Raw genomic sequence first — 12,377 nt, 5'->3', positions numbered from 1 at the left:
GATGAACCCTCAATGATGGCCACTAGTTTCTACCATTATCAAGTTTCCTATATTAGACGATCCACCGTTTGAATGCTCATGGTCAGTCAGCCGCCCGATCTAGGGTGATCGATATGCGCCACTCCCCACTATGGTGACTCCCAGGCAGTACAGCTACAAGAACCTACGTATAGAAAGAAGAGGGTGAAGCAACTGTGTCCTATGCAACGAAGTAATCAAGACGAGGAGGAAAAAGCAAAGGAAGCATCTCATCGAGGAAGGCGAAGTCGAGCTTTAAATACTCATCGTGGGATGGGGCGGCGGCAAGGCGGCAGATCCCCATGGCAAGACCCGCATGGAAGGTTCCGCATGGTAGTAAACAGAAAAGCAAAAAATTCTCAGGCCTCTACGCTCCCACGTGTGAAAGGTCACAGCACATCACAAATAGAACACGATCACCTGGCTGTCGTGAACACAAACATTGGTCACGTGGGCTCCTCTTCAATTCTCCAAGACCTTCTCCACTAACTGGCCAACCGACTCACCAGTTTGCCTGTTGGCCTTTGCCTATGCGTCACACACTGTATCAATTTCGAGGTCTTTCAGCGGGCAGATTAAACATCATAAATAAAACATAGAGCTATTACTATATTTGTGTAGGAAAGACATGCAATACAAAAAAGACACTTTCACATTTTCCCTAGGGGCCCCAGGGCCTGTAAGGCACGGACTAGTCACGATGAGTCAAATTCGGGTTCAAGTTCCACATAAATTCTAATTGTAATTAAAGTACGATATAAGTGTTTGATGAATTTGAAAGAATGATACTGCTTTGATATGTCGGTGGGTCAATGTTGAAGGTGTCATCCACCGGCTGAATTTTCAAGATTCATTCTTGGTGATCTAGTGAACTGTGGGGCATACCCGGCTACTGCATTAGGAGCCTGTAGCCCCGCGAAACGTGTCACCCCAGTTGTTGTTTTGCGGCCATTTTAGAGCGGGTCTGTGACATAGATCATGTTGCATTTCCGGCGTCTCATATCTTGACGCGTGTTTTGACAGATTGTATTTTTTGCAATAGGAAGTGAACTTTGTCAACTTTTGTGCATGTGATGGCTATTCGGTGTAGGCTTCACTTGAAACATTTCTATCATTTCTATCGATCAATAAAGACTGCGAAGATGATGAAAACGAATCTATGCGACTTGCGAGAATTTCTGCTTTCTCTTAGCGTCTTTGGCATACAAGGCGACTGCATACTTTGCGACGATGCGCCCGGTCAGCTTAACAGAATCCATAGGCTTCAGCCACCTAACCGGCGTTCTTGTTTTCTGTCGGGTCTCCATCGCCTATCTCAGATGCTATTCATATCATGCATAGAAATTTGGGATGCGTGATCCCACCCCGCTTCCCCATACTGAGCTTCATGGACCTCCGTGGACGATGTTCTTGGCTATCATGTATCGAAGTCTACCATACATCTTCTCTCTGGTGAGTTAGCCTAAAACATGAAATACAAGGTTTGCTTCAAAAAAAGCAAATACGACGCGTGGGGAACGAGCGCCTAGAGCTCACGGCGTAATGAATAGTGCACATGGTAGACGAGATAAAAATATAAATTGAACCACTAGGAGGCCCTCGCGCGAATGGTTGTCCTGCATGCCCGTCCAACTAGTCCGAAATCTGAGCTATTAATATCCAGTCTTGATGATACCTCCGCTGTTATTTGGCACGTGGGATAGTATTGCTCCCTTGAGAATGTATCATCCAGAACCATATAGACTTGACAGTATCACGGCTGCTCGTCGAAATTATTTGGCCCTCTAAAACAAGCGTACCTGATACCATGTGCCTTGACACTCGTACAAAGCGAGAGATGTACACACAGCTTGTATTAAGATGCCAACACACGGCTGCTCAGGTAAGTACTTCATGATCAGCTAAGTACTGTTGCGAATAACCTTGTTAAACAATCCCCTCGACCAGTATATCTGCACAGAGTGGGCCGCTATTACAGGTCATCGCTGCGACAGAACTCATCAGCTTCGTGTTTATCTTCCCAGACTGATTCATGAACTTTGTGATGAGACCGATGAAAGCTCTTATGCCGTGATATCATATTTCTCTCACCTTTGTATCCGGGTGTTACGGACCAGATTAGGAACAAATATTGACAGGAAGCAAAGAATGGACTTTCTCATAGCTTGCTGGGCTATATCACAAAAGGGTGAGTGACAATGGGTTAAATCCGAACAGTACAATAGCTTATCCTTCATGCTTAGTAATCCGCCGGTACGGGAAACGTACACCTGCTCTGCAAAAATGGGTCTCGAAAAGAAGAGGAGAAATGGCAAGATGGGCAATCATCATACTTGAGGGTCTTGATTGGAACTTAGGTATATCCTCGGTACACTTACTTGGCCAACCAGGAAAAAAAATGAAGCGAGAATACGATCTTCTTCTGAGACTTGGTTTTGATATCAGACCCATGTCAGAGCTCGGAACCCCACAGAACCCATTACATTCCTATCACAGCTCATAATTTCGCTCTTAGATGGAGGTTGAAATTCCTGACTTTCCAACAAATCTCAGCTCCATGTATAGACCTGTCAAAAATCCTCTTTCCTGAGGGGTTCCGGCGATGTTGCCAGAGTCCTACATTGACTTTTCATAAATACCGATACCAACCAGACTCAGACTCAACGGCATTTCACAATGTTCTGAGAGCGATTGTGTAGTAAACCCATACCAATTGCCAGCGAACAAACAAAGAGGCTGCGCTTCCTTGGCCCGTGTCGAAGAAAGCTTCGCGCGCGACGCGATCCTTCTTTCGTGTTAGGGCCCCAAATAAAGATCTGAAGGCGAGTCACGAGTGCAATTCACGCGCACATAGTTTTCGTTCAAAGATATTGCAGTTCATTATCTATGGCTATAGACAGTACTGAACTGAGGATTGTTTGGCCGGTCAAATGTACACCAGTAGGATGAGAGACCTCGATTTGGAGACTTGACGTTCACTCTAACAGAAAGCCTCGACAGCATATTATATCAAGTTTATCACGTGATCGTTCTGAGGGATAACGCAAGGTATGCGGCGTACTGCAAGTGCTTTCTCTAGGCTCGCTATGAAACTCGCCGCTTGATTGGGTCTCTCATAGTCTTGGCTAACAGATCCCCCTATCTTCAATGTGGCAGTCCCCCCCCTCCATAAATTGTCCTCTCTAGTTATTGAAGATCTGGCGGAAAAGTGCGAATATCAATTGACCTTTATTTCTGGTACCCTGTGCTCTCTATTGAATATCACCTCCGTTTTACTGAATACACACATTGACGGTTTCCTTTGTCGTAGGTCACCTAGGCAATGTCTTTTGATATTGAATAAAAGAAAATGGCCGCACGAACAAGTTTGGCGGTTTTGAAGAAGGGGTCGCGATCGAAACGGACAAGACTACCCGAAAAATCAAGACACATAAGATGGACGTGAAAGCTTCCATCTTGGGGAAAGAATTTTTTGTCTTACCTTCACCTTGTCCACCTTGTTTTTCTCCTTTAGGGCTAAGGTCTCCTGAAATGACGATCAACTACCTCTCACCAATTGGCACAGAGCGATTATCAGGTAATGCACCTCAAATTCCAGGTGCCTTAACAATAGCCCATGTTCTGCCAGCGTTTTCCGCCCTGGAGTCTAGCTGGTGACAATCATACATCCAGATACTCATGTCCTGATTAGGTGTACTAGCATGATGGGCGTTGTGATTGTGCACCACTGAGAACCCACGGGCCGTATGTTATGCACCAAGATAGCAGAATTGTGGATTAGAATTGGCAAACCATATGATGTCTGAAAAGAAGCCAATGCCGTTCTGTATAGCAATAAGACTTGATCATTTTGTCAGTAGTCGACCAGTTTCTTGACAATTTAAGCATAGGGCAGGGATTGTTTCGTAACACCCACATGGCGGTAGTGACTTCCCAAACGCAAGTCCCTGAGATTGGCTTGAAATTCGTCACTGTTTCAAACCAGTAGATAAGTGATTTTCATTGCTAGCCATTGATCGCAATCAACCAGATTCAGACGTAGACGACTGTTTATTTGAGCAATGTGTTGACTAGGGTTGCTGCTGGCCAAGTTAGTTACTGTCCTCCCCACTTCTCACCGGAAATTATCCGCCATATTGACCTCAATGGCATGTTCGTTGATGAAGGTGATACCTCTTCTAACACTCACGTATACTTAGCATCCAGGAACATATACATGACTTGACACCGAGCTAGTTGTACACGAAGAAAAGAAAAAAACACCTTTGAATCTTATCATACAGGGGTCATCCACGGTTGGAAGAGCCACTTAAGATCTCAATAAGATAGAATATTGGCGTCTCGCTCACCTGCCTTAGGTGCGCCCCAGTCCCTCAGGACTGTCGGTGGTTTCCCTGGACTGTTTGATTTTCCATCAATGTGAACAAAGTACTCTGTTATCTACGTCCCTACACTGCTTCAAAGACAATTGTACACTGAAGCACAAAATCGTGATTTATTCTCATATGGTGCGCGGATATCTTCCGTTCTTACTGGCTCACAGGCACGGAAGGCAAGAGCTGGGTTGGGATGGTGAGGCCTTATTTGCCTCGCACGGATGTGAGATTTCGTGGAGCGTAGTAAAAGCCATCTAACTGCACTCGAGTCGCCACTTCACACAGGATTCTGTTTCACCTTTTGTAATTCATGCCCAAACCGAAGAGCTGAAAGGGAGGGTAAAATAATAAGGTTTCACATATTCAGAATAAGCTTGCTTGAAATTTGAGTCCGCTAGGGCAGGAAGCGGAATCATTTACTTCTTGCACAAGCCTCAGTGCCGCTTCCTGGTGCAGATAGCTGGGGTATAACGAGAACTGTGTCTGTCAAAATCCGGACAAGAAAGTCTGAACCAGACAACAGGAGATCTGGGTTCATTGGACCACGTGTTTGATCGATTCTTATCGCTGCACAAGTCTCACGCTTCCTCTTTCGACGATGACTCCGACTCCGTCAACGAACTTGACTGAGAAGCGAAACTCGGCATCACGACTCTTGGATAACCAAAACCGTCAAGACCGAATATGCAGAAATCATCCTCTTCATAGTGGTGGAGGTTTTGTGTTTTTTCTACTTCCTCCTGATGACTCGGATCTTCGCGGAGTGAACGACCGAGTGAGTGTAACGGCGGAAGCAACGTTCGATGAGCCCCTCGGATTTTCTGATTATCACTTTCAGTGGAAACCATTGTTCAATCATTAGTTCACATGGCCAGAGAAACCTATCCGATAGAACTTACTTAATCCTTATACCACGGTATTTACGGCAGTCTGGCATTCTCATCGTAGGACAATTTACCGCTCTTTCAAGCTGGGTTGTTCCTGCTACACAGGCGAAGATGCAGCTATTAGGTGAGCGCACACCATTTATACCGGACAATGATCGTGTTATAAGCGTGACTTGATCCGTATGGTACTGTGCACGGTGATGACAAAATGGCAGTACTTGCGAACCGAGCTTATAAGTACTGGAATAGATACTAATCAGTTTTAAGACATAAGCGGTCTCTGCCACTGACTTTTCTCCCGTCACCCATATGATTATATAATTCCAGATATGTGAGTAATTTATCAAATTGTGTGAGTGTAGGTTCTCTTTCGAAAATATAGTAGAGTTTTTTGGTTCGACTAGCAAATTCTTAGATTCAACCTCGGAAGGGGTGGCTACCACGAGGGTTATTTTAACGTCCGCGGACTGAGGTAGCGTCGGCTAAGCGAGAACCCCTCTCCTGTGAGACAAAGGATTTGAAAATAGGAGGATATCTGAATGAGGCGCTGAGCTCTTGCTATGCCGTCGGGAAAAACCAAAAGTGTATTTTTAAACCTATATCGCGGCGCGCGCGATAGTGCCGGCATGAAGGTCCATTAACCCCTGAAAGTAAGAAATTTGCGATAGATTTGAACCTCGCGTCAAGCATCCCTCTAATCACGAGAAAAGAGAATAGATTTTTGTTCTACTCAACATCGTTCACGGATTACCTTACTCGTCCATTTGACTCGAGGGTACAATGAAAGCCTTTAAGAAGTGATGGTGGTACTATACCATACCTGGCGCTCGACATACATATAGCCAGTGTATCATGATCGCGACCTGACATTCTACAATGATTGACTCAGACTTAAAGGTAAAAGGTTTGGCCTGCGTTAGCACCCTCTCAGTTAAATGCGAGTGTTATTTTTAACTGGGTATTTAGTTTAAATTCACAGGAAAGATTTGGAGATAATGTAATGATAGGGGAGACTTGACAATGCCTGACGGTGAGCGTTTCAGTGTATTACTTAAACCGAGAGGAGTCCGGTGGATCTTTCCACATACTAGGTATCAGGCTCCTTATGTTACGTAGGACTAGGATCTGGACCAACTACTGTATTGACGGGTGTTCAATACCGGTCAGGTTAGTCGAGAGTCTGAGGAGCCCAGACTTGACTACGAAAGTCCGCAGATAGTATTAGCCCTCTGGATGCTAGTCTTTTATTTATGCCGTCGTCTCTTCGCGATACTACTACTGTAAGCGTATTTTCAAAGATATTTATCACCAGGAACCGTTCATACCAATGTATCGAGGAGGGCGGTTGTCGTTCAGTTTCCCCCTGTGGTCGTTGCGTTGGTCTTCACAAGACTCTTTCCCGATCCGACGTGGATCCGAAGAATAAGTGTATGCGTTCCGATATTCTATTACACCTAATGGATACATTGGATAGTCTAGTAACTCGGTATTTGTGAATTGGTAGAGACTTAATCGGTATCCCTCTTAGTCTACTAATGCTATTCAAGTAATTGCAAATTCGAGTGGAACGAGAAGTTGCTTCTCATATAAGTGCTTGGAATTTTATTCCTGTGCTCTAATTAGCCGGCTGTGGCAGAATGGGAAGCGTTGATGTATGTAGAAGGAGAGATATTTCAACAGTAGAAGGAATGTCCGTCATGTCATGTTCCTGGCGGAAGGTAGTAGGTGTTACTCCGCGAGTCGAAGTGGGCTTAGCACTATACCCCCGCGAACCGCGGTACCAGATCTTCAGTACAAGGTAGGTAGCCTAAATGGATGTCAACTGTCAAGTTATAGGGTCGCTGTCAAGTTGTTTGCCCCCATTCAGAACTAATTAAAATTTTTTACTGACTAATTGACTCAAGTTGACGTATTGACGTGTCGACTCTGACTCGCGCCTCCACTAAACGGAGCAAGCGACCGGAGGTGTCCGGCCCCATGCCCTATCGCAAGGAAGGGTATATACGGTTCAACTCCGGCTCTATTAAGCGCAGCAATATCTCAGGCCCCGTGCAGCTGATCTCCACGACCGATATGTTAGCATACGATACGCCCGATATCCTACCCTATACCTCTTCCTCATCTTCCTCGCTGCGATCGGGAGACGATTTCGACACGGGATCCCCTCAGAGCTACTCCTCGATCACCACTCCTGATGAGTCGCCAGGTGACCCTTTCCCCGTGAATAACAATGCTGGATCCTATTTCCCCAAGCGCTCCGCGACCGTGACCAGCCAGTCTCGTTCGTCCAACGACGCCCCTTTGATTCCTCAGCAGGCCTTATCTCACACGAAGCGGTCGCACCAAGAGTTAGCGCGCCAGCGCTCGCAGCACGGGATATCGCCCCCGCCATTAGTAGCCCCGCGCAGTAACCCGACCATCCGTGCCTCACAGGATGTCCCTTTTACGGACAACCATCCATTCAGTAAAGAGCTAGCGCAAATAGACAAGGTGGCCGAAGAATTTAGCGCTACTCATGTCACGGATGAGGAAGAGATTCTCCTACAGCGTAAGGGGCTGAAGAAGTTTAGCGTGGAGGACTACCTCAGTGAGATCGAAAGTGTCTATCGGAGCGTGTTCGATGATCCCGTGCGGCCGGTCAGCGTGAGTGCGTGGCTGTGAGGGGGTGGACCTCCCTCCCAATTCTCGCACCTCATGTTACGACTTATCGCGAAGCTGGGCCCGCCTTCACTCCGGTTGATCCCTGGGCCATCTGCAGCTCGATGACCAAACTATAATGCGGAACATGATGACTGACTGGGGTTGATGAAGTATCACGGCGTTCGGGCTTCCAACATCGATTATTACACAGAATAGCTCCAGATTGTCAGGCTGGTTGTAGAGCAGAAATTACAGTATATCAGTGTTCATATTCATGTACTCGACGTGGTGCTGAATCTTCCCAAACGCCTGCCTCTCCGTGCATGCCCGCAGTTCCTGGACAACATATGCTAGAGGTGCCATATGCTGACAACAAGTTGAGACATTTGCAGCAAAATCATTACCAAGCAAAGTCTTGCCGAGCTTAATCATTCACACCAACGAGATATTGGATATGGAGGTACAGTAACTCACTCACTTGGTGACAATCAGTACAATTCTCAGCTAAAGTAGATTTACACACTCGCAATTTGGCTTTGATTATACGTTGCATGGATAATGATGGGATACGGCTACTGTAGGGGCAGTAGTACCGCTGTGTGAGAGGGATAAGGAGTGAGATTGCTGTGGGGGAGAGATTCTACCTAAGCTATGGACTGTGGTGACTGGCAAAATCACATGCCATGCAAACACGGGTAGAGGGTAAACAGTGCGGAGTCAGAGATTGATTAATTTTAATTCTTACTGAAATTAAAAGACTGAGAGCTACTGGTCGACTATGCTGGCGTCGTCTTCCAAAGTACCTCAATTTTGGGCGGGTTCGAAGGGACATACATGGTTGCGGCGGCACGTATGTTATGGTCAGAACGAGACTGTAAAATTTACCTGAAGTACTGCCAAATATCACGCGAACACAGGCGATCGAGTACTGCTGCTCTGTCCGAAGGCCAGAGAATCTCAAAACATGCATCGTAGCGAGGGTATTGCAATTTATCAGTCATCTGTAGAAGACGTCCTTGGTTAAACTCTTCCTGTGTTTGAAACTATTGAGTCTTAGATGATCGTATTCTCCTGACTTGATAGGTATTTTTTGACATAAGTGGGTAGGAGGCCAAAAGCCGTCAGATAAAGGCTGTTTCACGATCTAGAACGTGCTGATTATGGTTCTTACACGAAGTGCTAATTGAGTAGTTTGCCCGTTTTGGATGGACTCCCACCTAACAGACATAGAGTCGGGGCAGATTTCCTATTTTTGAAAAAAATTTCTTTCTTCTTGGTAGACTGGTACTTATTTTACAGTTTGCCTTTTCCGATAACAGAACGTGCCTGCGGGTTGTTCGAATGGCCAGAAAACCTATGTATCTGAACGCAATCTCTGACAATATCCCGATGTTGACAAGTCGCGAGGAAACAACGATAGCTAGTGGCGGAGGCGTGATGGATAAGCTCGTGTTCTGTCATTTCATGGTGAGTTGGAGTGATTAGACGATAGGATGATGCTGACATAAACATACGAGACCGGGATCACGAGCAATCGCCAAGGCGTTAGTGACTACGACGGCGATATGAGACGAGCAAGAGAGGCAGGTATAGATGCATTCGCTATGAACATTGGCACAGATTCTTTTACTGATACGCAACTTGGATTTGCGTATGAATCCGCTGCTAATAATGAGATGAAATTATTCTTATCGTTCGATTTCAATCACTGGGGGATAGGACAGGGAAATGAAATAGGTGCCAAGGTAAGACAGTACGCTAATCAACCTGCACAGCTCCGACTTGATGGGAAGGTCTTCGTGTCTTCCTTTGCAGGTGATGGCGTCAATGTTGAGTCCATTCGAACAGCCGCAGGTCTGGACATATTTTTCGCCCCAAACTTCCACACTGGTGTCGGAGATTTCAACACAATAGACGGTGCATTCAATTGGATGGCCTGGCCCAGCAATGGTGACAACCAAGCCCCAACCCCCACTCATAATATCACCGTTCGCGAAGGAGACACAATGTACAATCAAGAGTTGAACGGGAAGCCATATATCGCACGTAAGCTAATTCAAGAGAGCTTTGTAGTGCGACTGCTAATGATTTGACGCAGCGGCTTCACCTTGGTTTTCCACTCAGTTTTCAGATCGTCCCCTAAACAAGAACTGGGTTTTTCCGTCCGATCTCTTGTGGTATGATCGCTGGGTCGAGATTTTGCACCTGCGGCCCCAGTTTGTCGAGATAATCAGCTGGAATGACTATGGTGAATCGCATTACATTGGACCTCTTTCATCGCTTCATACAGACGACGGTTCTTCGCGATGGACTGCAGGCATGTAAGGTTCCGCCGCTCTGATATAATCCTGGTTTCCCGAACTGACACAAGATAGGCCGCACGACGGGTGGCTGAATATGTTAAAGCCATTTATTAGCGCGTATAAAGCTGGATCCTCAGAAATTCCTTATAACTCAGTTGAAAAGGATGGCATCGTTTACTGGTATCGAACTACAAAGAAAAGCGCAGAATGTGCCATGACCAGCGCATCCACTGGACTGAGCATCAATGTACCAGCCGGTTACGAGACTTTGAAAGACGAGGTCTTTATTGTCGCTTTCCTTCAGTCACCCGCACAAATTATCGTTCAATCAGGGGAGCGATCAATCACGCTTAGCGCACCATCAGGAATTAGTGCCCACAGATGCCCGATGGGCGTAGGTCGTCAGCGTTTTACTGTTTCACGTGACGGAGGGGTCATCTTGTCCGGTACAGCCTCGCGAGACATTTCAGATGTGTGCCTAGATGGAATCTACAACTCGAACGCGTACGTAGGGACACTGTAGACGTTAATTTAACACCCTCTATTGTTTCAATAAGAGGATTCTTGAAGACTAGCCTGGGCTATACAGAAACAAGGCTATAAGGTATCACTCCATATACTTGCACTATTCATAGCTCTCTGAGCTTTTGTAAATATAGCAAGATCATAGAATTTAAACATACAAGATCCTGAGATCTGTCGTGCTTAATATTTTCAGTATCGCTCTTGGAACATTCTGGACGTTGGTAGAAATGCGTCTCTTCCTCTATCTTATCGTGAGCTGTTTCGTCACCGTTCATAGCAGTGCTCTTTCGCAGTCCTGCAAGACATATCGGTCGGTGGTGTACTACACGAGTCGGATTGGTCTTTCATTTCAGTTGTTGAGTGGTGATTTAGGAGCGTTCTCGCTAATGTCTTTATTCAGAAAATTTAACGCCTTAGAGCTCCAGACCCACCAGTTTACTTGATACATTGATTTTGTTGATTCTTCACACAGAACGCCATTCAGTTAACAACAATCTTTGCCTCACTGAAAGTCAAAAACATAGCCTTTTTGATGGAGTTCTATATGACTAAAAGCCACTGCCCCAATTACCTCTAAAAATAAAAAAAAGCTGATGAATTCTTACAGTCAAATATGCGCGAGGGCGGCGAGGCCGAGCTGAATCAACAGCCACCTTGCCCGTTCATAGATGACGAAAGAAAGAACAGGCCATTACATTTGGGGCTCAGCCTCAACAAGCACGCCGTTGAGACTTCCCCTTTGTCATCTCCCAGGTTTGCCTTAAGTAGCATCCAGCTACCCGCGCCGTGCTGGCGACCAGTCGCTGTTCAAAGTAGTACTAAAGGTGACGACAGCATAGGCCTCACAGAAACGAGACCGTCCAGTACAATAGTGAGGACAAGAGTGTTATTGAAAAGCAGATTGCTGTTAACATTTTTCGGGTTTGACCGCGAGCAAAGACTTGATCCCCTTCGAAGTCCATCATTCTTCCAGCGACTAAAACATCTTATCACCGAAGATCTCGCTTAGCCCGGTGAATTTGACCGTTCTCTCAATTGCTGTTTTTTGCTAACGAATTCTATTGTTAGCTATATTGAAGAACTAGATTTCGTCGAATTCAGGCTGGAGGTACTCGTCTTTCGGCATGATAAATATCTCGACCTTTGCGGAGTGAATCGAGATTTCGGGCTTTGGTGAGACTTTCTACATACTTATGATAGCTTCACATCCCTATCACTTCAGCTTCAGTGGCTCCAGGCATGTTTGAAATCATTCGCAAGGTAATACACGGGGTGGTACATGACTACTCAGACAGAATCGGCATCTCTCCGCTGTTAACGCAGGGCATATGCTTCAAATATGGAGAGCATTGAAAAAGTTGAGGGATAACTTCGAAGCCGAGGTGAGTACGCCAGAATTCCAACTGCAATCAAAGAGGACTTATCGTATATTCTTAGGTATTTAAACGTGGATGTGTCTCTAAAGGAACGCACAATTGATCAACGAGAGAATTCCTTGATGGTTATCAGAAAATTGTGCCTCGAGTGGGAGGATTCAAGAACAGAAGAAACCGTTCTTCCAGAGCCACGGGATCCTCGTTCGCAAGAAAAGATTGAAGAGATATCTAAGAGGCAACTCGAACCGTATT

The 12,377-nt window shown here is 45.8% G+C and overlaps 2 protein-coding genes across 2 annotated transcripts; both read left to right on the top strand.

The window, feature by feature from the left end:
- Window positions 1-7,258: 7,258 nt before the first annotated feature.
- On the top strand, window positions 7,259-7,942 carry N7539_008592 (uncharacterized protein; the record flags this gene model as incomplete). Its single annotated transcript, XM_056938187.1, has 1 exon — window positions 7,259-7,942. The coding sequence occupies one exon, from the start codon at window positions 7,259-7,261 to the stop codon at window positions 7,940-7,942; it is 684 nt and encodes a 227-aa protein (XP_056786569.1).
- Window positions 7,943-9,310: 1,368 nt separating this feature from the next.
- On the top strand, window positions 9,311-10,747 carry N7539_008591 (glycoside hydrolase family 71 protein; the record flags this gene model as incomplete). Its single annotated transcript, XM_056938186.1, has 4 exons — window positions 9,311-9,388; window positions 9,439-9,967; window positions 10,020-10,242; window positions 10,297-10,747. 4 exons carry the CDS (start codon window positions 9,311-9,313, stop codon window positions 10,745-10,747), a joined length of 1,281 nt encoding a protein of 426 aa, XP_056786568.1.
- Between the last annotated feature and the right edge of the window lie 1,630 nt (window positions 10,748-12,377).

The sequence above is a fragment of the Penicillium diatomitis genome (assembly GCF_028827545.1).
Source record: "Penicillium diatomitis strain IBT 30728 chromosome Unknown utg000013l_segment0_segment0, whole genome shotgun sequence".
NCBI classification, from domain to species: domain Eukaryota; kingdom Fungi; phylum Ascomycota; class Eurotiomycetes; order Eurotiales; family Aspergillaceae; genus Penicillium; species Penicillium diatomitis.
Note: the sequence above shows the minus strand (reverse complement) of the source record. Positions and strands in the feature narration are given on the sequence as shown.